Raw genomic sequence first — 26859 nt, 5'->3', positions numbered from 1 at the left:
GGACTCCTTGGGATGTGTCAGGAGCACCAAGAGGTCGTCAGCAAATGCTGCATATTTAAAGGTCTCAGTCTGAAACCGTACCCCCTTAATGTTTTGTGCAGCTTGGATCGCTAGCAACAATGGTTCGAACTGTAAAACAAACAATAACGGGGACAGAGGGCAACCCTGTCTCGTGCCTCGGGTAATAGGAAAGGGTTCGGATTGGGAGCCATTCGCCACAATAGCGGCCAGGGGTCCATGATATAATAATTGAATAGCTTGGTAAAAAAAACCCTCAATCCCCACCTGATGGAGAAGTGGAAACAAATAGCTCCATTCTACACGGTCAAATGCCTTTTCGGCATCGAAACTGACCACCAGATGAGGAATACTATCATTTTGACACAGCGTCCGGCCAATTAACACCTTACGGATATTAGTTAAGGCGTATCGGTGTCTAATAAACCCCACCTGTCCGGGACCCACCAAGTTGGGAAGAATGGTGGCCAACCGATCGGCCATAATTTTGGCTAAGAATTTTTGATCCACATTTAGTAACGAGATCGGGCGATAGGAGCCTGGTTGAAGGGGATCCTTACCTGGCTTAGGAATTAAAGTGACAAGAGCCGTATTCATATGGGGAGGATAGGAGCCATGTGCAATGAGTGCATTGAAATTGCGGGTAAGAGGGCCAACCAGGGAATCCAGCATAGTTTTATAAAATTCGGCCACATAGCCATCTGGTCCTGGGGCTTTGTATCTTTTCCCCCCTTGAATGACCAAGCGCACCTCCTCTTCAGAAACAGGCCTATTAAGCCAAGTCTGCTGATCCCCCGTGATGGAGGGAATAGGTACATTGGCACAAAACTGTTCACGCATTCGGGAACTAGTCGGCCCCTGCGAATACAGGGAGGCATAATAATCGTGAAATGTGCGCAATAGAGAGGGAGTATCCCGCACCAGGTCCCCCCCAGGGGTATATAACGCCGGAATATACCGGGAAGCCTGATGTGATCTTACCAAATTCGCCATCATCTTCCCCGGCTTATTTCCATATTGAAACAGGCGGTACCTGTAATATGCCATACTTTTCTTTGCCCGCTGATGCAGCAGTGTGTTGAGCTCAGCCTGAATAGCAAAGTATCGGGTCCGATGCTGGTTCGTAGGAGACTGCTGCAGAGCCTGTCCGGCCCGCCGAAGTTGGTCATGCAAACCCATTAAGCGTTTATCCATTAATTTCCTACGGCGAGCCACGAAGGCTATCACATCCCCTCTCAGCACTGCCTTCGCTGTATACCAAAACAACATCGGGTCCGATACATGTTCCCCATTGAACTGAAGATAGTCATTCCATTTTGAACGAAGATAATCTTGGAATGTACGATCTCCCTCCAAGTACACAGGATAGCGCCACCAACGGCCCACAGAGGAGAACAAGGACATCTGTATTTCCAACCCAATTGGAGCATGATCTGACACTACAATGTCATCAATGTCTGCCTGAACTACATTAGTAAACAAGTGAGGACTAATAAAGAAATAATCAATGCGAGACTGCGACGGATGAGCTCTGGACACATGTGTAAATGTTTTTTCCAGGGGATGCAGGAGGCGCCAAGGATCCAGCAGATGCAAGGATCTTACCAAAAATTTTAGCCCCCTACTAGACTGCTGAGGTATGTGGTGCACACCAACCCTATCAAGAGCAGGGTCCGTAACGGAGTTAAAATCACCACCAAGAATTAAATCTTTGTCCACGTAGGGCAACAAAGAACGGTAAAGCTTTTGAAAGAAACCCAGAGACGGGTTGTTAGGCGCATAGAGGTTACATAAAACAATGGGCTTATGATCCAGTTCTGCAACCAGAATCAGGTACCTCCCCTGAGGATCCCTGATCTCTTCATGGACACATAGGGGAACCGTTTTATGAATGAGGATGGCTACACCAGCAGATCTAGTTGTAGCCGAGGCAAAATGAACCGCCCCCACCCATTGTTGGCGCAACTTTTGGTGCTCCAGATCATTAAGATGCATCTCCTGGAGAAATGCCACATCCGTCGCCTTCTTCTTTAAAACGGACAGAATTTTTGTTCTCTTAATTGGGGAATTAACGCCACAGACATTCCAGGATACTAACTTCAAAGTTGGCTTAGACATACTTAGGTAATCCCGAGGGACCAAGGCGATATGTGAGAAAGCATGACAGAAATCAAAAAGCCAGATGGCCCTCCCAGCGGGAGCCACCAGGCCCAAACATTGGGGGCAAACCTGAGACTGAAAGCTAACAGATGGCACAAAAGGACAGAGACCCAATCCCCACCACCAAAGAGCTGACCCCACGCACTCCCCCCACCCAACCAACCCCTCAACTTTAGTCGAAGAATACCCACCATAAGCCCACCAAGGAGGGCTAGAGGTCACTCTGTACTAGACAGCCCCCCCACCGGGCAACCCGACCCACCCAGCACCCCATCCCCCTTCTGGACACAACATGCTGTGCATTACAACTGAAACTGAACTTCATTATTTATGTTACATGTATAACAGCCAAAGTGAACAAGGCTAGAAAATGAGAAAATGTAGAAAAACATAACATCAAGTCAGCCGAGTCCCGTCACAGACTTAACTTAGCGTGCCTGTAATGGGAGCAAACCACTCATGAGGCTGCTCTGCACCCGTTCAGCCTGCTAGCTCCAGGTCACTCAGGCCCCGAAGGGCAGCTCAGGTTACGTTATGGAATTGAAAATTGTAAACCAGAGATATAGCTACAGGGAAGTCGCCAAACCAGCTCCCAAACAGGCCTCAAAACCGCGAATCAGCTCCGCTTAGTCCTCGGCTACTCATGCAACGGCCGGCGGCAGCTTCGGAGACGCCTCACATCCGTCGGCAAATTTAGAAGCCTCTCCCGGGTCAGTAAACCACTTCACCCCGGTATTCGTGGGCACCCGAAGTTTCGCCGGGTAAACGAGCATCGCCTTGATTCCCAACGAGTGTAGACGGGAGCAGGTAGGCGCCATTGCTCGGCGCTGCTGTGAGACCGCCGCCGAAAAGTCCTGAAAAACGAGGACTTTCTGATTTTCATATTGCAGCGTTTTACCACCTCTCGTAAGTGCTAAAATTTCAGCTTTGTGAAGGAAATTTAACACCTTCACGATAATTACACATGGACGAGGATCAGTCGGCTTTTTCAGGCCCAACCTGTGCGCGCGCTCGACACGCACGGGGCCATGAGTATTAGAGAGCTGAAGCACCGAGGGAAGCCACTTCTCAAAGAAAGCTGGTAACTCACGATCGGGTAAGCTCTCAGGGAGGCCCACAAATCGTAGATTCGATCGCCGTGAACGGTTTTCTAGATCTTCCATGCGATCCGACTGACGGTGCACCACCTTTTTAAGGGCCTCAAGCTCTTGTTGCACTGACTGGTGGCCATCTTGAAGATCAGAGATCCGTTGTTCCGCCTCGGCGAAGCGTGTCTCAAACGATTGCAGAGAAGACGAGAGGTCGGTAAGTTTCGAGGAAATCAGTGACAATTCAGGTTTGAGAATTTCCTGCATCGCCAGCTTAATCTCGGCGAGGCTAGCCGGCGGGGCCGCATCTGAGGAATTTTCCTCCCCGTCAATCATGGCGTCCATGGGCCGCACTCGATCTTTTTCCTTCTCTCTATCTTTCTTCAATTGTCGGGTAGTCATGTCGGTCCAGGTGACTCTGTGCTCTTAAGTTAATTCTGCGGTTGTAAAACTGCTAATTATCGCCGCATTTAGGTGCCCGATGGGTCCAGATACCCGGCAGGGGCGCTGAGAAGGGAAAATGTGCGTCTTTCCCCTTCACAGCATCACGTGACCTCCATGTGCTACTATTTTAACAATTCGAATCATCTGCTAGTTTGGTCATCTCATTTTTGTCTGTCTTTCTCCAGATCATTTCAAAATATGTTAAATAGCACAGGTCCCCATAAAGACCCCTGGGGCACTCCACTAAAGAAATACTCTCTCTCTTCGGAGAACTGACCATTAAGTCTTTTCCGCTCCTTCCATTCTTTAACCCGGCCATACCTCACGGTCCTCGCCATATGGCAGAACATCCCCCCCCCCTTTCCTAATAATCACATCATCCATATCCAGAAGCAGCCTTTTTTTTTGTCTTTATTCAGTGAATGAATCAGCCACAGCAGCTTTATTCAAACATACATAAAACGCAAATGGAACAAGAAGATAATAACCAACATGCCAATGCTCTAACCCTTAACTGTACCTCCCAGCGGCAAGGGATGAGAACGTATACTGTGCAACTTGAAACTTTCTAACTAATCCCTCAACTAGTTGCCCAGCAGCATCCCGCTCTGTGAATGCTGCCGCTAAGGACACACAACAGCCGCTCTGTGCTTTTTTTGCCTCCACCTCACTTTTTATGGCCCTTCCCCATATATCACTTCTACCAGAGTTTGAGTAAACACTAGAATCTTGTCACTGATAACTGCACAGGCCCTTTGCATTGGGGACCTGGGATGCTAAATTGCCCATGGCCGTAACTAGCCTGAGCGCCCTGCATCCAATGGCACCTACGTATAACTGTTCAAGTTGCACCTCCTTCTTGCAGCAGTGAGGAAGCTGCCTGCTGTGACAACTCCTCCTCTGCCTGTGATCCTTACTGCATCAGCCTTTGGGTGTGGCAGATGGGGCTTCTGTAAGCTATCCCACACCCAAATGATGCTGCCTCCCCACCTTCCAGGCTCTGTTGCTCAAACTGCCAAGATGGCCAGGATACTTTCTAGCTTTGCCCTAGTTTCCTGTCTTCTCTTCTCCCCCCCCCTGCCATTTCTGTCCAGGCCTACACTCCCATCTATCCCTGGTTACGAGGTCCATACCCCACTAAAGAAGCTGGACCTTCTTCAGCCAATTACCAATCCACAATACAACACTGCCTCCAATCCCATGACTTTCCAATTTCCTAAGAAGTTTCTCATGAGGGACTCTGTCAAATGCCTTCTAAAAATCCATATATACTATATCAACTAGCTTCACTTTTAATCTGCATGTTTATTTACAAAAAATCTAGTAAATTGGTAAAGCAAGACTTGCCTTTGCAAAAAAAAAAAAAAGCCATGCTGACTGAGCTCCATTAAACTGTGTCTATGTGATTTTGTTTTTAAGAACAGTTAAATCATTTTGTCCAGTACCAAAGTCAGCCTCACCAGTCTTTAATCTCCCACATCATTTCTGGAACCCCTTTCTAAAAACTGCTGTCACACTGGCCACCCTCCAGCCTTCTGGTACCATATTTGTTTTAAATGATAGGCTGCAAATTACTAGAAATAGGTCTGCAATTTCATTTTTTAGTTCCTTCAGAACTTCAGGGTGAATACCACCTGGCCCTAATGATTTTTTAATCTTTAGTCTGTTAACCCAAGTTACTACTTCCTCCAGTTTCACAGTGATTTCATCTAATCTCAGTCACCATCAAAAAACGTTTCCAGTGTGGGTATGACCCCCAACATTCTCCTCAGTAAAAAAAAGATCAATAATTAATTTAGTTTTTCAGCTATTTCCTTGTCCTTCCTAAACATCCTATCAGTTATTTAACAGCTCAACTGACTTTCTCACAGGCTTTTTACTTCGAATGTATTTAAAAACAAATAAAAACTTTCACCTCTAGGCAAACTTTGTTTCAAATTGTAAAAATGTAATTAAGCAGGCCGAGACATCTTCCCTACTTCCATTTTTTGAATGGTGGCCTTTTGGCTTTAACTGCCTCTTTCACTTCACTATTAAACCATGCTATGCTGGCAGTCGTTTGGTTTTCCTTTGGCCTTTAATGTATGGAATACATTTTGTCTGGGCCTCAAGGACGGTAATTTTAAAACAGCATCCATGCCTTCTTCAAGCTTTAAACTTCTGGATTGCTCCTTTCAATTTCTAACAAATTTCATCATTTTATCGTAATCTCCCTTTTTATCAGTAAATGCTACTGCACTTGTCCTTAGTATTTGCCCTCCAGTGGTGTCAAACTGTATTGCATAATAATCACTGCTGTCAAGCGCCATCTTTACCTCCTGCACCACATCCTGTGTGCCACTGAGAACACATAGCTACCTATTTATGAAGTCCACGGCACATAGGTAAGCATTCCGGATTCTGGATATACAAGGCTGCAATCTTTATACCAGATAAGAGTCCGCAGCAGCAGGCAGTGACCTAGGTAATCCACAGCACATTTGTGTTCTTGAAACAGAACAGTGACTGCCTCCACAGCCCTCAGCCCCAACACACAGATGTAAATCAACTTGAAGATATGAAAAAAGGTAAAGAAATTCTACCATACAAGAGAAAAACATCTTATTATGCGAGCTGTGATCTACCAACAATCTGTGCTCCTTAGAGTGCAACTGCCACAGCAGCATCTTCCTGTCATTTCACAAAGTAAACATGATGCACTGTCAACTTTTTTAGTTACTCCAAGAAGAACTTTTAAGCTGCATCCAGCATACTTTTACAATGGTATCCCTACCCCAATCCATCAGATCTAGGCAAAAATATTCTGCTAACCATTTTTCTAAAACGTACGCAACAATGTCTGCTTTCTTAGACTGTTCTTTTAATTCATTTCTCCAACTTGTAGATTAAGCAGGTCTACCTGTACAAGAAGCATATGACTACTAAAGGAAGAAATTAATTAGAACTCTACATTAAAGATAGTGTTATGATATTGTATAATTTATCATACAACAACTTCCCTACTCAAGATGCAGAACAGAAGCTGCATGCCTGCCCTTACGGGAATACTGTGGCTTGTTCACACCCAACTACTCCCAGGAGTAATTTCGAAGACAAAAAGTGTTGTGCAAATGGAATTTTAGACTCCAAACCTAAAGCATGGCAATGAAACCTATTTTGCAAATATTCTGTCCTCAGTAGATTATTTAAAGCCTCACTTGACCCAGGGTAGATGTGTGACTAGAGTAATTCCTTAGAAAAATCACCTCTGAACGGAAGTAAGAAGATTACCAAATAAATCACAACACAACCTCAAGAAGATGGATACTGGTGTAAGCATATAATGCAAGTAATTACCTTACCAGGAAGGTCCCAGTCAAGCCAAAACAAAACAGTCTTAAGAGAAACCTAGGCAACCAAGGCTTTTTTTTTTCCAGGGGGGAACTCACAGGAACTGAGTACCAGCACCTTTTCCTCCACCTGCTTGATTTGCCCTGTGGTCCCTCAAAAATACACACACACATGCATTCTACACGAGTGCAAGCTCCTTTTCCAGAAAGAAAGCAATGAAGGCAGCACACATGCACGCACATACAATAATTTGGGCACAATAACTGACAGCTGTCACTGCAGGAGATGCCAAGAGCTTTCAGGCTAGTTCCTAGGCAATGACGCCTTACTCACCTCCAAGAGAGACAATCTGCTCTAGGCCAGTGAAGGCAGAGAACTCGTACTATATCAAACCAATAACCCTGGTGGCCACAGCAAGATGCTTTCATTAAAACATTTTTATCAAACAGCTGAGAAGCAAATCATCATTGATCTTTTACACCGATACACATCTGTCATCTGAAAATAAAAGGCACAAAGCTTCTCCACGCAGCCACAGTAAAAGGGTCAGAAAAATCAACCTTCATTCCCTGCTTCTTCAAAGAATAAGTAAATCAGAAGAAGTCGGCCATAGCTGCTAAAGCCCCAGGCTCCTGCCTACCTCTGATGTACCTAATAGCATTTTTTATTTATTTATTTTTACTAAGACTGCTGTATGCCTGCTTCCAGAAAAAAACCCGATGTACCTTCTTTGTAGTGTTAAGGCAAAATCCAGAGACACAACATTGAACACTAATAAGCATTCAGCCCGACAACCATAAATATGCTGTGGTCAGAATGGAAGTTGATGGATCATGGGGGATATGAGGATAAAGCTCAATACCAAATGCTTAATTTTATCATAGTCCACCACCCAGGAATCTCACCTAAGAAAGAACAAGATGACTGGCAGCAAAATTAATCTTACAGAGCAGGAGCACTATCACCAAATTAAGCATTACAGAGGGGAAGTGCTAGGTTGGACCTGGGGCACTACCAACAGAATGAAACTATGAAAAGAGATGAAGACTAGAGGAATAAGCAAAGAGGGAGGATATGAAAAGGGATGGAGGCTAGAGGAATAAGGTAAGGGGGAGGACATGGAAACGAACATAGGCTAAAGGAATGAAGAAAGGCGGAGATTATGAAAAGGGATGGAGAGTAGATGTATAAAAAAGGGCAAGATATATAAGAAGATGGAGGCTATGAAAAGGGATGTAGGCTAGAGAAATAAGGAAAGGGGAGGCTGATTAAAGGTATGGGGCTAGATGAATAAAGAGGATATATAAAGGGATGGAGATTAGAGGCATATAAAAAGGTGGGTTATGAAATGGGGCAGAGGCTAGAGTATGAAAAGGGATAGAGGTTAGAGGAATATAGAAAGTGGCAGGCTATGAAAAGGGATGGCACTAGAGGAGTAAGGAAATGAGGAGGCTATGAAAAGAGGCTGAGGCTAGAGAAATAAGAAATGAGGGAGGCTATGTAAAAGGGATGGAAGCTAAATAGAAGCCATGAAAAGGGATGGAAGCTAGATGGCTAAAGAAGGGGGAAGGCCATGAAAAGGGGCAGAGATTAGAGTAATAAAGAAAGAGAAGCTACATAAAGGGATGGAGGCTAGATGAATAAAAGGCTAAGGATATTAAAGGGGATAGCACCTAGAAGAATAAGGAAAGGGGAAAGCTATGTAAAAGGACTGAGGTTAGAGGAATAAGAAAAGGGGAAGGCTATGAAGAGGGTTGGAGGCTAAAGGAATAAAGAAAGGGAGAGGCTATGAAAAAGATTGGTCGCTAGAGAAATAAGGAAAGGGGAGGCTATATAAAGGGATAGAGGCTTGATGGAAGCTAGAAAAAGAATATAAAAAGGGATGGAGACTATGAAATGTGACAGACTAAATGAATAACAAAAAAAGATATAAAAAGAGAAGGAGACTACAGGAATAAGGAAAGGGGGAGGCTATGTAAAGGGGCAAAGGTTAAAGAAATAAGGGACAGAAGGAGGCTATGAAATGGGGTAGAGGCTAGAGGAATAAAGGGGGAGGCTATATAAAGAAATGGAAACTAGATGAATAAAGAAAGGGGGAGGATATTAAAAGGAATGGAGGCTAGAGGAATAAGGCAGCTATAAAAAGGTATAGGCTAGAGAGAGGCTATGTAAAGATATGAAGGCTAGAGGAATAAGGAAAGGAGAAGGCTATAAAAAAACAAAATCTTAATGGATAAAAAGCAAGGATAGAAGCTAAATTAGCAAGGAAGAGATGCATTGAATGAGCAGGAGGAAAGCAGGGTACTAGGAGGAGGAGCATGAGGGTCAGAGTAGTGAGAAGGGGATGGGGACAGGAAGGGACGTGAAGTAGGCGGGAGAAGCTGGAGGCTGAAGGTACTGAGGGAGCAAAGGGGGGGGGGAGGTAAAGGAAGCAGGAAAAATGGGGGGGGGGGGTGAGGGAATGGGAAGGGCCGCGGTGGGGGGTGAGGTGAGACGAGGTGAGGAGAGAATTAGAAACGGTGAAGACCGCGGCCTCCCCTCCCCCACTTTGCTCCTCCCTGTGGCGGGCGGGTCGGAGCTTGTCTGTCTGCGTTAGGCCCTTCGCACCCTCGGCCTCACCTGGCGGCAGCTCCTGGAGGTCGGGCGGTGGCGCTTCTTTCTCCGTCTCCGCTGCCTCGCGCCACCGTCACCGCAGAACCCTTGGGGAGCGGGAGGTGGGCGGGAAGGGACAGCACGTCTGGCGCGAGGTGGCGGGCGCGCGAGCGCAGACACTGCGGTAGACAGCCGGCACCAGCACCGGCGGCGACACACAAACAATGACGCTGATTGGGCGAGTGCCAAAGCGCTGGGCCCGCCTAGTAGGCACGCGGCAACGCGTATTGGCCATAGAGCTTTACACGCCTTCTGTCCCGTCTCGCTGTCCTTGTGATTGACTGCTTCCCTCTCCAATGAAATCACGGGGCACATAGCGGACAGATCCCGCCTTTTCGAAAGCCCGTGGGCCGCCACCACGTGATTGGTGAAGAATGTTGCTACTCACACAGAATGTGAATTTTTTTCTGCCGCTGGCGCTTATTGGTGAACGATGAGTGATTGACAGGAGCCCGGCGTGGAAGAGGCGGCTATAAGTAGGTGGGTTTGAATGACAGGTGTGCCAGCCACTCCTCGCACAGCGTTGGGAAGCGGGGTTAGGATGAATGCCGGTCAGCGGCCCTCGTGGATGTGTAGCACGGTGGGACCAGTCTACACAGTGTTTCAGCATACCAGCCCCCGTGTCTGCCCTGAGGCCTGCTTTATTACGTTCCCTCTTCCCCCAGATAATAGAGTGGGAGTACATGCAGCCGGTCTGCCACACTGTACCTGCCCTTAACCCAAATGCAGAGAGCAAGGCCCCCATTCTATCCCCCACGGCACCAGGAAAGGGCCAGGCAAACCAGACCAACCGCCCCGTGCCAATGCGTCCTCACAGATCAGCTGCGCTTGGCCTAGGGCTCCTCCGCCACCTGACGACCCTTGGCTTGTAGCTACTAAGCTCACTTATTTCGCGCAACGTAGGTTATCAAATTAGCACATAATTTTAAAACAAGTGATTGCCACTGCCTATTTATTAAGACTGCCACCTTGGCTCACCAGCCGTTTAGAATTTGGCATATGGGCAGGTTTTATCCCAAACTTTTTAAGATTAACGAATGGGTTTAAACCACCTCTATTTGTCCTATTTAAAAAAAAAAAAAAAAAGCGGGGTCCTGCTTCAAAGACCAGGAAACTATCACTCTCATATCTAACCTTTCACTTAGCCCCCGCACCTGGACACGTGATACAGATTGCAAATGGGTGGGGGGAGGGGGGGTGAAGGAAAAAAAAAATAAGTGTTAGGGACAATTGTGCACCCCTAGCACCTGCTTGAGTGAGGCAAGGTGGACAGTAGGGTTGGAACACACGCTGGATTTTACACATATCCATTTTCCTACTCTGCTTCAACGGCAGGGGGAATGAAGAAAGGTGGATCTATATCCAGACAACAACCAACAAGGACTGAATTATTTAGCCTGGGTGGGCAGGGGTGTGGCTTGCTTATTGCAGAGGTTGCTACCCTTAACTAATTGGGCTAGATATTTCACTTAGATGCAGTTCCAACACTGCTCTCTCATTAATGGTGTGGGTGGAAGGGAAATAGAACCAAAACGTTCCTAAGAACCAAGAGTAACAGATAAGTATGAGGAAAAAAAATGTGAAACTTGCTAGGCAGACTGGATGGACTGTTGATCTTCTTCTGCCGTCATTTCTATGTTTCTAAGCCTCAGGCACTTTCTCCTTTTTAAATTTCCTTTTTTAAATTTTTTTTTAACCTTTTCCTTCCTCCAACATAATAGCACTGTAATATCAGGATGTACAGAAAAACTATTTTTTTTCCTATAAGCACAGGCAAATGACAGCATCAGGAACATGCATTTGCTTGTGAGGGTTTGGGGGGATTGTGGACACACTAAAGGCCTTAAAGTTATTCAAATATAACTCTGCACCTTACTTAAACATACTTGTATCTCATCCCACACAATCCAGCTGTAGGAAAAACAAGCACGGCAACTGCTGTTCTTGTTCATATCCCACATCAGTCCAGAGAGGTAGGTTTTATATCCTTACTAATAGATGGGACATAAAAAAAATTATTTTTTTAATTCTTTTCATGCACTACTACATAACCAAGTGCCACCTGCAATCCCTCAGTATTTCTGTATCGCCAGCAGATGGTAGAGGTCTAAAACCTGCAGTCTAGAGTGGGGAAGAGTTTAAAAGAAAAAGATGAAAAAAGAAAAGAAAATTTGGCTCCCTTAGGTGCTACGTTCCTCCATGAGCCATCCCTTAAGGCACACCAGTCGAGCAGAAGGGGGGGTTGATGATCGATGGCTGTCTCAGCCCTCAGTAAGCAGGGGACTTGCTCTCTCCAGTCTCTCTCGGGGAAGCTTCTGTCCTCGGGAACAAGGGCGAACTGACCATTGCCTCACCTCACACTCCACTCCCCCTCCAGAGATACAAATGCAAATACGCATTCAAGACTAGGTCGCAGTTGTATGCACACAAGTACATCAGTACCTCCTGATGCACTATTGGCCCCCAAAATGGGCACGGAAGGCAATGTAGCAGGACATCTAACAGGTTTAATAGGTACCCTTGATGGACAATGGAAAGAACCCACTGGTCTGAAGTTATACTGGGCCACTGATCCACAAAGAATCGCAGCCTGCTCCCGGATCCTGCATCTTGGGTACAGGTGGCTTGCCTATGCTCTCTACAATCCACTCAAAACCCTGTCCCGAGATTTGACTGGGGCACCGGCTGGGGCTTGGGAGCTCTCTGCTGCCTGGGACAGCTGCGGGAGCTCACCTGCTGCAAATGGGAGCGAGGGGCCGGTAGAAAGACTTCCTCTGACCCTGTCTAGCCAACCTCCTAGCTGACAAGGGCAGGTTGGAAGTGCTGGCAGAGGGCTGTGGTAGCCCCACAGCTGGGCTACCACATCCCTCACCTTATCTCCGAAGATATTCTCTCCCGTACATGGCAAGCCAGCAAGTCTTTTCTGTACCTCTGGCCAGAGATCAGAGGTCCACAGCCATGCCATTCTGCGGGTGCAGATTTCTGCTGTAGACACTCAATGCTGTTTTGAAAACATTATAGGTTGTCCAAACCTCGTGTTTTCCACACTCCAGGCCCTTATGCACCAGTTGCATAAGGGTGTACAGCTGCTCAGCCACCTCCTACACCTGCTTCCGGAGGTTCTGTAAGTATTAGCTCATACAGAGCTGGTAGGAGGCGATGCAGGCAATGAGCATGGTTCCCTGGTATACTAACCTCCCAAGAGCGTCCATTGCCCTGTGATCCTTCCCTGGGAGCACTGAGCCATTGCTATGTGATCCTTCCCTGGGGGCACTGAGGCGTGGCTTTGAGAGCGCTTGGCCCTCAAGAGCAGATTCAACCACCACCAAATGGTGCGGCAGCTGACGCTTCTCAAATCCAGTAGCCTTGTGGACGAGGTAAACCCTATCTGCCTTCCTGTTCATGGGAGGTACTGTGAAGGAGTGTTCCCAGATCCTCAACAGCAACTCCTTAAGGATCTCATGTACCAAGACCGCCACAATCTCCTTAGGAGCCTCCACGAACTGCAGGATTTCCAGCAATTTGTGCCTACCATCTTCCTCCATCAACGACGAAAGGGAATGGCCTCGGCCATCACCTGCACAAAACCTGCAAAGGTTTGTCTTTTTGCGGATGACACGAAGATCAGCAACAGAGTGGACACGCCGGAAGGAGTGGAGAGAATGAGACGGGATCTAAGGAAACTGGAAGAGTGGTCGAAGATATGGCAGCTCAGATTCAATGCCAAGAAGTGCAAAGTCATGCATATGGGGAGTGGAAATCCGAATACAAAGAGGTCTGGTAGATCTCAAACAAACTCTAAAGCGTAACTGTCTCGGATAATGTCGAGGACCCACTGGTCCGAAGTAATTTTGACCCATTCCTCGAAGAACAGGGAGAGACGACCGCCCAGAAAGGGAACCGAGGAATGGGTCAACCGAACTTCATTGTGTGGAGGGCTTTGGGGGTGGGGCGTTGGGACTGGCCCTCGCGAAAGGGTCGTCGTCCGCGAAAAGGCTGAGACCAGGATTGAGACCAGGAAGAATAATCTCTGGAGGAGCCACCTCGTCCACGGGGTGTGTATCTCCGCTGCCCCCGGAAGTGAGGGCGCAAAAGATCAAGACTGTTTCGGATGATCCTCCGGTAGCTTATGCACCTTGTTTTCCCCCAAGGAATTGATAAAGCTGCTCTAGGTCCTCTCCAAAAAGCAACTCAACCTTTGAAGGGCAACGTGCCCAGCCTTGCCTTGGAGGATGGGTCAGCGGACCAATTGCGGAAACAGAAGAGTCCACGGTGGGCATCTTCAGCATGTCCAAGCATTCCTCCGAGAGGGGATAGAGCTTGTCCATAGCTCGCCACACCCGGAGTCCCGCTTCGGGAGCCTCCCATTCCCGCAGGAGCAGCAACTTATGCATCGGATGAAAGGGGAAGGCGCTTGCCGGAGCCCTGAGTCCTGCCAGGACTGGGTCCATATCCTTGGGCAAGGAGGCCATAAGGGTGTCCGCAGGGGGCCCCTCCAGCCCCAGCTCCTGAAGGACAAAGGGGATAAGGAGCTCCAACTCCTCCCTCTGAAACATGCGGAGGACCCTAGGATCGTCCCCCTCCAGGGGTGGGAATACGCTCTCCAAATCTGCCGTGGGATCCGGATCGGGGGTAACTGGAGCCACCGGGATGTCAGGAATGGGCGCCACTCCAGGGATCACCCGCACCCTAACAGACCCTTGGGGCTCCGGGACAGGGAGGACGGGCAGTGGCGCCGGACGCAGGATTTTCAGTGGGGGGGGGGGGGCCTGGGGAAGGGTCCTCCTCCTCCTCCTGCAAGCTGGCTAAATAAGGTTTATGCAGGAGGAGGCCAAAATCGGAGGAAAAATGAGTCCTAGATTTCCCAGAGGGGGAGGAGGAGGTGAGGGAGGGTCAGGAACCTCATCCTAGGGGACCTCTGGGCTTAAATCGGAGGATAAGTCCTGTAAATCTTGCTCCCCAGCCCCAGGCAGCTCCGAATTGGGAGCTGCTGAAATTCCCAAAATGGCCACCGTTCCCGCGGTTTGCCAACCCGGGAACGGCCTGGCCATGCGTGGCAGAGTGCGCCCCCGAGCTAAATTTGCCTGCCCTGCCGAGGAGGGGCCTTCCTCACCCGGCAGGCAGAACAGAGCCTCTCGCACGATAGGCGCGCCGAGGGCTCTCCACACGCAATGCAGGCGCTTGGCCGCGGCATCCCCACTGAAGAGGAGCCGCGAGCCGAGCAGAAAAAAAAATCACTGTCAGCTAAAAATAGCCGGGTGAATGCTCTGCCGGCAAGAGCGGAGGCAGGGGAGCGAATCCTGCATGTTCCTTGTACCTGGCTGCCGGTAAGATTTTATAAGTTCTTATTTAATTATTCCCCCTTAAATTATCTAAGTATATTTCCTGCTTATTTATTTTTTATTTTTTTTAAACAAGAGCTGAGGAGACACTGAGGGGAAAAAGAATGGAGCAATAAGCTCTCTAGGCAGCCAGAGGGGGGAGACGAAAGACTGGACCACCAGTCTCGGTCCCCACACCAGGGAAGCAGCTACGGACTTAGGCTATGCAGCACACAAGGGGCGAAGCCCCCCTAAGTCCGGCAAGAGCAAGGAGACGGAACAGTCTCCTGTCAAAAGGAGAGAAATTAAAAGTAATGAAAACTTTAATTCTTTTTTTTTTTTTTTTAATTTGGAAAAACCTAGGACAAGCCTAAAGAAAAAACTACTACTTGCTTGATCCGCACAAGAAGAAAGAAAAGGCTAGAAGCCCAGATCAGGAGACCGCAGGGTGAGCTGATCCATCTACTGGAGACAGACAAATACTGAAGGGCTGCAGGGTAGGCTCTGTCCCGATATAGGATACCCTTTCAGTTTTGGTCTGTCTCCATCTGCTGGACAGGAGGCTCAACCCACGGTCTGGACTGATCCGGGTACGTTCAGGGAACACACCATTAAGCACATTGAGCCGTTCCAACAGCGGGTCCCGAATGGAAAATGCAGACATTGGTACTGTCTGTCCCGCAGGCCCGATGCCCTGCATCGCTCGTTCCCCCGCCAGCTGGACTCTCCGCTCCAGCTCCTCCTCGAAAGTTGCCAATCCCAACAACTAGGAGGCAGGAGGGGCGGCCAGATCTTCCTTGGATCCCCGAGGTGGATCAGCGGCTGGCACCAGGACTGGTGGAGACCATCACGGACCCCCAACATCATAAGAACATAAGAAATGCCATACTGGGTAAGACCATGGGTCCATCAAGCCCAGTGTCCTGTTTCCAACAGTGGCCAATCTAAGTCACAAGTACCTGGCAAGTACCCAAACATTAGATAAATCACAAGCTACTATTGCTTATTTATTACTGTAACTGCAGTTTATGGATTTTTCCTCTAGGAACTTATCAAACCTTTTTTAATCCCAGTTATACTAACTGCTGTAACCACATCTTCTGGCAATGAATTCCAGAGTTTAACTATGCACTGAGTGAAAAAAAAAATTCTCTGATTTGTTTTAAATGTGCTACTTGTTAACTTCATGGAGTGCCCCCCTAGTCCTTCTATTATCTGAAAGAATAAATAACCAAGTCACATTTACCCATGGAAGACCTTTCATGATTTTGTAGACCTCTTATCATATCCCCCCCCCCCCCCCCCCCCTCAGTGATCTCTTCTCCAAGCTAAACAGCCCTAACCTCTTTAGCTTTTCCTCATAGGGGAGCTGTTCCATCCCCTTTATCATTTTGGTAGCCCTTCTCTGTACCTTTTCCAGTTCAGCTATATCTTTTTTGAGACACAGCAACCAGAATTGCACCCAGTATTCAAGGTGCAGTCTCACCATGGAGCAATAAAGGCATGACGACATCCACTGTTTTATTCACCATTCCCTTCCTAATAATTCCTAACATTGTTTGCTTTTTTGACTGCCGCAGCACACTGAGCCGATGATTTCAATGTAATAGCCCTATGATGCCTAAATCTCTTTCCTGGGTGGTAGCTCCTAATATGGAACCTAAAATCGTGTAACTACAGCAAGGGTTATTTTTCCCTATATGCATCACCTTGCACTTGTCCACATTACATTTCCTCTGCCATTTGGATGCCCAATCTTCCAGTCTCACAAGGTCCTCCTGCAATTTATCACAATCTGCTTGTGATTTAACTACTCTGTATAATTTTGTATCATCTGCAAATTTGATAACCTTGCTCATCGTGTTCTTTTTCAGATCATTTATAAATATATTGAAAAGCACTGGTCCAAGTACAGATCCCTGAGGCACTCCACTGTTTACCTTTTTCTACTGTGAAAACAGACCATTTAATCCTACTCTGTTTCCTGTCTTTTAACCAGTTTGCAATTCACGAAAGGACATCGCCTCCTATCCCATGACTTTTTAGTTTTCTGAGAAGCCTCTCATTGAGGGACTGTCGAATGCCTTGTGAAAATCCATCCTGTTTATATCCTTTTGAGAAACTCCAGTCTTCAGAGTTGTACGCAGTATCCAAATGAAGCCTCGCCAGGGACTTAAGGGCACCATCGCCTCCTTTTCCCTGCTGACCATGCCTCTCCTTATGCAATCAATCATCTTTCTGGCTGTCGCCGTCTCCTTATCCAAGGGGTTTGGCCACTTTAAGATCATCATATAGCGGTCTTTTCGTGACCAGAATTTCACCCCCTATACTATACCTCTCCCCCTTGGGTTTTTGCAGCTCATATTTTAGCAGTGAGTCTTAGCTTTGCTCTATACCTTCTCATGGTTTTCACACCTTTCTGGCTGTCTACCTCGTTGCAGATTTTGGTATTGTGCAAAAGCCTTTTACAAAAATCATTCCACAATGCCACTCACCAACGTTGAAAACGACCTGTCAAAGGACCGATCCCTGCGGCACAACACTAGCAAGCTCGCCTCCTCAGGGTGAATGCCATTTACCATGCTCCTTAGCTACTTGTCGCCTTCCACTCAACCAGTCTCTAATTCAGTCATTTTAGGCCCCATACTTAGGATACTCACTTTTCTTTATAAGTTGCCTACGTGGAACCACATCAAAGGCCTTACTGAAATCTATTACATCTAGCGTTCTCTCCCAGTCAAAGAAACTGATCAGATTTGTCTGACAAGACCTAGGCTTTGGTAAATCACACAGCCTTGGAATCCGTGCTAGCCTCTGTTTTAAGCAGCAATTCCAATCATTTGCTCACCACAGAGGGTCAGACTAACCCCCCCACCCCCATTTATCACTTCTATTGCACTGCTCGATGTATGTGGCAGCGTACAAAAACACACACGAGAGAGTCCCTGCTCGGTACAGCTTACAAAGGACACTTTGGAAATACAATGTGTTAATAAGACGCTTAAGCAGGATAATCACCAGGTACCCAGAGACTCCGGCACTGGGCTCTGCTCACAGGCCCTGCTACTGGACCAGTTCAAGCTGCTATTTCAGAAAGGGGGTCAAATCACATACATCGTGCAGCATCTACAGTTACCAACAATTTGAGAGCAGACGAGGGGAAACAAAGAGGAATGGTGTGATGTAAACACTTTATTTACATTAGCAATTAAAATAAAAAAAAAAAAAGAACAAATCCTTTCCTTGAGAAATTAAGACATCATTACTCGATATTGCCCAGCTGCTATATTAGAGATGGATACAGTACTCCGTTTCAACTGGCAAAGCCTTATGAGTCAGTGCATTAGCTTACAGGTCAGCCTCTCTCACAACAGCAGTAGCGAAAATTCACATTTGTTTTCAAAATGCAAGAGAGGAGGGATCTGAACACCAAGCTTCAGGAAAGTTCTTAAGCTTTTTTTTTTTTTGTTTTTTTTTTGAGGGCTTTGTCCAGCATAGGGAAACCATTTCAACCCCCTTCTAAAGCTAAATCAGAACTTCTAGATGTGAAGACGTCCATCCAAGGAAGCTGCATGTGGAAGGAAGGAAGGCAGGCAGCTGAAACACCCTACAGCATAATAAGCAGGCGTAAGGTTGGGGCAGCGCGTATCTCTTCCCCCAAACCAATCTAGAACTTCCTTCTTAGGTACTCGGCACACGTGTCCAGCAGTACAGCAAAACAAAACAATTAATAAATTAATATATATATATTTATATATATATATATATATATAAAACACCTGTGTTAAAAAAATACACTTTCCTCTCAGAGAAGCTCTGGTCTCAAATGCCCAACAAAAGTAATACTGTTCAAAAAGGCAAAAGAAACTGCAAAAACTGGCAAGTTATTTTCCTTAAAAGCACAAGAAAGAACAGAATGAGCCAGTGGTAAAACTCCCTCCAGTGTTACATTATTAGAGACCGCTTCAGGGAGCTCCGCAGGCATGCGCCTGTCTTATGGGCTGGCGGGCACAACGCGGTTCTCCGAGCTGCAGACAGGCAGACTTGGCCAATGCTGTTATGCTTTTTTTTTTTGTATCTGTCGTCTGCCACTTCCATTTCAAACCAACCCTAAAAGGTAGCAAAGAATGGTGACAACAATCAAGGACTGGCCCGAGGTCTCCCTCTAGAAACTGGGAGTGGTGGTTTAATCCAAATATTGACTATGCAGCGGTCCTCTCGAGATCGTACCGTGGCACCTTTGTTTCTACAGCAGAGGTGGGCAAACCACAGCCCACGGAGCGCAACTTTAGTCCAGAGCCTGTTGCCTTTCTGAAAACGTTCAGTTACGGGCCCCCCCCCCCCCCCATGGACACTCCTAGATCATGCCCTGCTCCGTGCCTGCAGGAACTGGAGAGTGAAGGCCCCCAGCATGCCGGCAGCCACTGCTTCTGTCAGGCCCTCTCCCCGAGCCATGTGTGTGAGGAAGGGGGAAGGGGGAGCAGAAGCCGAGCTGGGGCCTGGCCCTTGTTGGCGCCGTGGTTGTGGAGAAGTGGGCTGTGTGGATTAAGCAGCTGCAGGCCATTTCTGCACTGGCTTAGCCGCTTCCTCTCCCTGCAGGGACCGCCTTGTGGCTTGGGATACAGGCCCTGTGGCTCTTCACACCCCCCTTAATGCCTTCCTTCACGGCCCCCAAACTATAACTGCGCTCTTTGTGGGGTTGCAAAGCAGGTAATGAGCATCAGGGGCTTGCTCTATAAATGATGGGTCCTGCATGGTGTTGCCTGGGATCTGCTGCCGGTTTTTTTTAGCTTCTAGGAAGGGGAAATCGGACTTAGATGTCTCTGTTTATCCTGTGATAAAAGCAATTTATGCAGCTCACGTATTGCTGTAGATACCTCTAGGAACCATAGATATATTTACATTTGCTCTGCTGCCGACAGCTTGAAATTTCATATTATTTGAGGTCAGGTGAAGATTGTTTTGTAGTTGGTTTTTTTTTTTAAAGTAATTAGAATTATGGGAGATCTATTTGGCCACCTGAAAATGTGTTTTTGTTTATTGTAATGAATAAAGTATTTGGTTTGAAGTATAAAATATAAAGGTTTTCCAAGAAAGCAATATGCTTCCTTTTTTTTTTTTTAAAGGGAGATTTCTCTGTTCTTAGGAGGATTCTGGGAGAAATATGGGTGGGGGTTAAGGTTTGTGTTACCTGTATTGTTGGATTTCTTTTTTTTTTTTTTTTTTTAAATAAGGGAGATCTCTCTGTTCTTGGGTGTTTTTTGTTTTTTTTTTTGTATGTATTGCCAATTCTCATATTTTTTATGTCGCCAGAGAACTGTCACTGTTGCCGCTCGCTCCTTAGTTGTGACTCTTACTGGGTTGTATTTGCAACTGATCTCCATCCCACTACTCAACTTGAGCTCCAGGTTGGGACCCTGGTGCAGGCAGGACCTACTAACGTGCCAGCCCATGCTCTATAGGGTAACAGGGTAAATATGCAGGCAGGGGAGCATGTACGTTCATGACAGACAAGTCCCAGCTCTGACAGTGCACATGGTTATGTTTGCAGGCTAACAGCACAGCGATGAAAGCCAAAATTCACAGGGAGATCAGGACAAGAAAAAATGCATGACCTGAACACATCACAGCCTTTGAGAGAGGGAGATAGGGATCTCTGGAGAGAACAGACTCAACAGGTGGACCCTGACTGTGCGCTACACTACTCCTATATCGCAAGTCCCACTCTGCTCTCCTCTGTCACCTTTCTGCTCCTGCCCTCTCCACCTCTGCATCATTTCAGATTATCTCCTTAGCACTCCAGGGTCGTTCCGAAGGACCTGCGGCAGTCCATGGCTTTGGTGCTTGGAAGCTGGACCCGACTGTTCCTGAGGTCTTCCTTCCCCAGCTTGTTGCAAGCTGCTTTGTATTTCTTATCAAATGCAACTAGAAGCAAAGAAAAGAGAAGTACAATTTACTTTTAGTAACTGCAGTGTGCGCATGTGCCACGACTGTCTCTAAGTGACAGTGAAATAAAAGCAGTCCATCACTGCTGAGAGAAACTCTCTCATGCACAACACCCTTCCTCCACCAGCCACTGTGCTCCTGTTCCTCTCCCCCTCCCTTACCTATGTCTGTGTGTTCTTTCCCCAGAGCTGCCAGAGTAAGGAAGAGAATCTCTCGATAAATACTCCTACAAGAAGAAAAACAATCACTTGAGATGAGATGCACTCGCCACATCCATATCAATTCCCTTCCTTCTGTTCTGTACACTGGGTGCATGCATACCCCGTCCCCACTGGCTCATGCCTCCCCTACATCTGTTCCCACCGCTGCCCATACATCCACCCCCACTGGGGGAGATCTCTAAATATGTCCACCCACACTCGGCTTCACCACCTCCACTGAGAAATGCATCTCTCTCCTCAGGCATCCTGTGCTGTCCCATCTTTCACTCACAACCCCCCACCCTCCACCCCCCATGGAGGACATGCCATTTCTCTTTCACACCCAACACTCAATGTGTTGGGTGTGTTCATTCTCTCATATCTGCTCCCAGTGGTAAACTCCCACCATGCTCTCATGTGGATATGCCCATCCACTTTCTCACAAGCCACCCCAGCCGGGACATGCCATTCGTTTTCACCCACTGCACCTTGCCCCCACTCACTCCCACTCACACCCATCATGACACCCTGCCCCCACTCACTCCCACTCACACCCAACAATACAGCCTGCCCCCCCACTCATTCCCCCTCGCACCCATCATGACACCCTGCCCCCCCACTCACTCCCCCTCGCACCCCTCAATACACCCTGCCCCCCCCACTCACTCCCCCTCACACCCATCAATACACCCTGCCCCCCCACTCACTCCCCCTCACACCCATCATTACAGCCTGCCCCCCCACTCACTCCCCCTCGCACCCATCATTACAGCCTGCCCCCCCCACTCACTCCCCCTCACACCCATCATGACACCCTGCCCCTACTCACTCCCCTCGCACCCATCATGACACCCTGCCCCCCAATTCACTCCCTCACCCATTACACCCTGCCCCCACTCACTCCCCCTCACACCCATCATTATACCCTGCCCCCACTCACTCTCCCTCACACCCATCATGACAGCCTGTCCCCCAATCACTCCCCCTCACACCCATCATGACACTCTGCTCCCCCACTCACTCATAAGAACATAAGGGCCAGCCCCTTTGTGCGCCCCTTCGTGCAGACCCAAAGTGCAACCAGAGGTAGAAGTCCAGTCCTCCCAGTAACTACCCTGACATAGCATTATAACCCCCCAGAGGTCATAGCTGTAATATTCTACATTCCTGGAGAACCAGCCTTCTGACCCCTCCACAACAGAACGACCTCAACACACAACTTACCATCACTTTACACAACTACCTCAAAGATGCACTCACTTCCTATTCCCATAATCAGGAACAAAGCCAGAACAACTACAACACCGATCTCCCAACATGCTACAAGACAACAAAGACTAATCTCAATAATGACATCCCCTCTCACGCAACTCTTAGGTCTCTCACTGTTCACATTAACCCTATTCAACGCACAGTCACTTTCTAAAAAAATGCATATCCTCAATGATTATCTCATAGAAACCAACCCAGACGTATGCGCAATCACGGAAACATGGTTACAACCTTCAGACATAGTACTAACAAACCAACTACCTACACAAGCTTACGATCTTATTTCAATACCTAGACCTAAAAAAAAAGGAGGAGGCCTACTACTAGCCGCCAAAAAACAACTAGGCCTCACGCTTCAACAAACAAACTCCACCAATAAACTCGAATTCTCCCTCTTTAAGTCAGAACATCTACAAATTTGCCTCATCTATGCCACACCAGGAACGCTAGATTCGAACCCATCACCTCTTATAGAGCTGATAGCCAAATATATCAACTCAGATAAACCCACCATTATCCTGGGAGACTTCAACCTGCACGTTGACACACACCCGCAATCCACAAACTGCGAAACAGTGCTTACTGCACTCAGTCATCTAGGTTTCACACAAATAGTCAACGGTCCGACACACAAGGGCGGACACACGCTGGACCTCATATTCATAAATGACAGACTGTCCATACACACCAGTCCTTCATGCACACCAGTCCCCTGGTCAGATCACAGACAGGTCGATCCAGTAAGGCCGCGGTAAAAACAGTGAGGTAGTGTCAGGCGCACCCTTCCTCCCCGCACGCACAGTTCTCTTTACTAACTCCCCGATACTCTCCTCTAATCGCATGCAAATGCATGCCGCGGCTGTGAAGCGTTAGGGAAGGGTTATGCCCGCGCAACCCATTTTACTGTATAGGCGCTGTAACAGCGCCTATACAGTAACCTGGGTGCGCTGGTACCTGTCATTTCAAATGACAGGTACCAGCGCCAAACGTCGTGACGTCACGTCTTCAGCGGCCAATTGCACGATTTTCCCGTGCAGGCGGCCATCTTTACTTTGCCACCTAGCTGCCTACCCGATCGAACATGCTGCCGCTGCTGGCTCCCCGGATCTCGCTGCCACCCCCGGACCCCGCTGCCGCTGCCCCCCCGGACCCCGCTGCCGCCTACCCGCCGCTCCCGGATCCTGCTGCCGCCCCCCCCCCCCCCCCCGCTGCCGACCCGCCCGTGCGATTTTGGCGCTCATCCAGGCAGGGGAGGGAGGGAGGAAGGGAGAAGGGACTACCGGATGCCGCTGATGACTGCCCGCCGCCCACCGGGACCCACGGCCCTCCGACAGGTATTTAAAATTGTTTTATTTTTTTATATAACACACAGGTTTTTTGTTTTTTACACTTTTTAAACTTACCATAGCAGGCCCGAGCCTTGCTACTTTTTCGTTTGTTTTGTTTTGCCCTGGTCCCGTCCGGACGGGGCTGCAGGAGACCGGACGGGACCAGGGCGGGTAAGCAATGTTTTTACCCTACACTACACTACACTAACTCCTACTAGGGGGAGGCGGTAAACTAGCAGGTTAAGGCCGCGGCAGAACAGCGGGTTACGGAGGAGATAATATCAGCGCCCGTTACAGTATCGCAGGGGAATAGCTAATTCCTTCATTATACAGCTTTTTCGTTCATTTACATGCCGGGTGCGGAAAGGGTTATGCGTCTGTTTTCAGAAGCGATACAGACGCGTGAAACTGGAGACTGTATCGCCGAATTGCCTTGCGCGCCCGAATTGTGCGCTACGAGCACGTTACAGACGGGCAATCCTCGAGCGGACGATACTGGATCGACCTGAGAGTTATCTCCACGACCCTCAAGAAAGAAATCCAGCCACCTCAATCCTCCATCAAAACCACAATTCAATATAGAAAACCATGCCCCCTGGACCTACTCAACAATTTCTGCTCCAAAGAACTAAACCACCTAGACCTCTCCGATGCCACCACAGCCACCACGTCGTGGATCAAAGTCACAAAAAAAATCGCAGACCAAATCTGCCCAATCAGCACCAAAACTTTACATCCTGCACTTGACAACAGAAAACCTTGGTTTACCCCGGAACTTAAATCTCTAAAACAAAACCTACGCAATAAAGAACAAAGCTAGAGAAAAAACCCCTCCACCGCTCTACACACAGCCTACAAAACCACTCTTAATACTTACAGGAATGCCATCCACAAAGCCAAGAAAGATTTCTATGCTAAAAGAATCCATAACTTCATCTTTGACTCAAAGGCACTTTTCTCATACGTCTCTTCACTCCCCAAACCACCTCAACTGTCAATTCCAGATCACCAAGCTCTCGACAAAGCCAACGAACTAGCCAACTACTTCAAGACAAAAATCACCAATCTCACCCGCTCCATTACAACCATTAACTACGCACCCAACCCATCCAGCAAATCACAGCCTCAACAGAAGATTGCTTCGAACCCACCTCCACCCTAGAGATTGAAAACACCCTCAAGAAAATAAAACCCTCTTCCCACCCATCAGACCCAATTCCCACAAACCTACTCACCTCCATACCAAACACCATCGCACAACCAATTACGAAAATCATTAATTCCTCACTAACTCAAGGCATAGTTCCTAATCAACTAAAACTAGCAATTCTCAAACCCTTACTCAAAAAACCTAACGCCTCACCGACAGACCCAGCGAACTTCCGGCCCATCGCAAACCTCCCTTTGATAGCCAAACTGATTGAAAAAGCGGTAAACAAACAACTGGCAGAATACCTCGAAGAACATAAGATTCTCTCTCCAGCTCAGTATGGCTTTCGCAAAACTTGAAACACCGAGTCACTGCTGCTCTCTCTCACAGACACCCTCCTACTAAATCTGGAGAAAAAACAATCGCACCTACTGATACTTCTAGACTTATCCTCAGCATTCGATACTGTAAACCACACTATACTCATAAACCAATTAGCAAACATAGGTATCAAAGGTACAGCTCTCAACTGGTTCAAGTCCTTCTTATGTAACAGATTCTACAAAGTCAGGATAAATAACAAGGAATCTCTGCCAGTCCTTGCAGACCAAGGGGTACCCCAAGGCTCATCACTCTCACCAACGCTCTTCAATATCTACCTCCTCCCTCTTTGCCAACTTCTCTCTAACCTCAATCTCACCTATTACCTTTTTGCGGACGACATACAGATACTCATTCCTGTTACCGAATCACTTATAAAAACCATCACCCACTGGAAGGAATGCCTACAATCAAACAACTACTCTCCAGCCTAAACCTAGTCCTGAATGACAACAAAACAGAGATGCTAATCATTTCTCATGACCCCAAGATCAACACAACAATCCCCACACTATCCTCTGCGCTAAACATGGATTTCACCCCAGATGTCAGAGACCTAGGAATTTGGATGGACAACCAACTAAACCTGAAAAAATTTATAAACACCACCACCAAAGACTGCTTTTATAAACTTCAAGTCCTCAAAAAGCTAAAACCGCTACTACATTTCAGCGACTTCCGCCTAGTTCTACAATCAATCATCCTAACAAAACTCGACTACTGCAACTCAATCCTTCTCGGCCTCCCCGCTAACACTATCAAACCCCTACAGATGGTTCAAAACGCATCTGCTAGAATCCTCACAAACACTAAGAAAAGAGATCATATCACCCCTATTCTCTGCAATTTACACTGGCTACCCATCAAATACAGAATTCTGTTCAAAACACTCACCATCATCTACAAAACAATACACAACATCGCCCCCATCACACTACAGACACAACTGCGAGCACACGTATCATCCAGACCCATCAGAAGCGCATACAAAGGCTCGCTGTATGCACCTCCAGCAAAATCACTATTAAGAAAGAGAGCACTATCAACAGCAGGTCCCCACCAATGGAACACGCTCCCACCAGACCTACGCCTTGAACCAAGCCTACCTGAGTTTAAAAAAAGGTTGAAGACTTGGCTCTTCAGACAAGCGTTCCCAGACTCATAAAGTAGCCTAGCCTTCCCACCCCTTCCATTACCCCCTACCCCCTACCCAATGCCCTTGCTCCCAGACAATACATTGACGAGCTCTTCAACCCCAGTAAATCTATCAATGCGTCTATCATGATAATCTCTCCAAGATTCACGGTGGTAAACTTTATCACTGTTCAACAGTATGCTGCCTATTAACTATTTATCTGTTTAACGTTTAGTTTATTTTATTTTATCTTACTGTTTATGTTATTGTAATTAACTGTTTTAATGTATTTAAGCCGTAATTAATATATTTAAAGCCGTAATTAATGTATTTTAAACCGTAATTAGGCCATGTTTATCTGTTTAATGTAAAAAGCCCTGGCTATTCAAGCCCCGGGCAAGTTACCGTTATTTGTAAACCGGAGTGATTTGTAT

At 47.4% G+C, this 26859-nt stretch overlaps 2 protein-coding genes across 10 annotated transcripts in view; both read right to left on the bottom strand.

Annotated features, from left to right (window-relative positions):
* The window catches only part of GATAD2B (GATA zinc finger domain containing 2B), a 90264-nt gene extending 80317 nt beyond the window's left edge, over positions 1–9947 (bottom strand). Inside the window, exon 1 of the mRNA XM_029580919.1 lies at positions 9660–9947. The gene's annotated coding sequence lies outside the window, so the exon portion shown is untranslated. The remainder of the gene's footprint in view (positions 1–9659) is intronic.
* An 8452-nt stretch (positions 9948–18399) lies between these two features.
* DENND4B (DENN domain containing 4B) overlaps positions 18400–26859 on the bottom strand; it is a 120807-nt gene continuing 112347 nt past the window's right edge. For 8 of the 9 annotated variants that reach the window (XM_029580312.1, XM_029580313.1, XM_029580314.1 and 5 more), the window contains 2 exons: positions 21121–21185; positions 18400–20938 (listed from right to left, as the gene is read on the bottom strand). In XM_029580312.1, coding sequence (XP_029436172.1) covers positions 20805–20938; positions 21121–21185 — 199 coding nt within the window. In that variant the 3' untranslated portion in view covers positions 18400–20804. Of the gene's footprint in view, positions 20939–21120; positions 21186–26859 lie in introns of those variants that run through there. The other variant, XR_003853000.1, reaches the window with a different exon arrangement.

This window comes from Rhinatrema bivittatum, chromosome 16 (assembly GCF_901001135.1).
Source record: "Rhinatrema bivittatum chromosome 16, aRhiBiv1.1, whole genome shotgun sequence".
Taxonomy (NCBI): Eukaryota; Metazoa; Chordata; class Amphibia; order Gymnophiona; family Rhinatrematidae; genus Rhinatrema; species Rhinatrema bivittatum.
The sequence above is the reverse complement of the archived record's forward strand: the minus strand, read 5'-3'. Positions and strand labels throughout refer to the sequence as shown.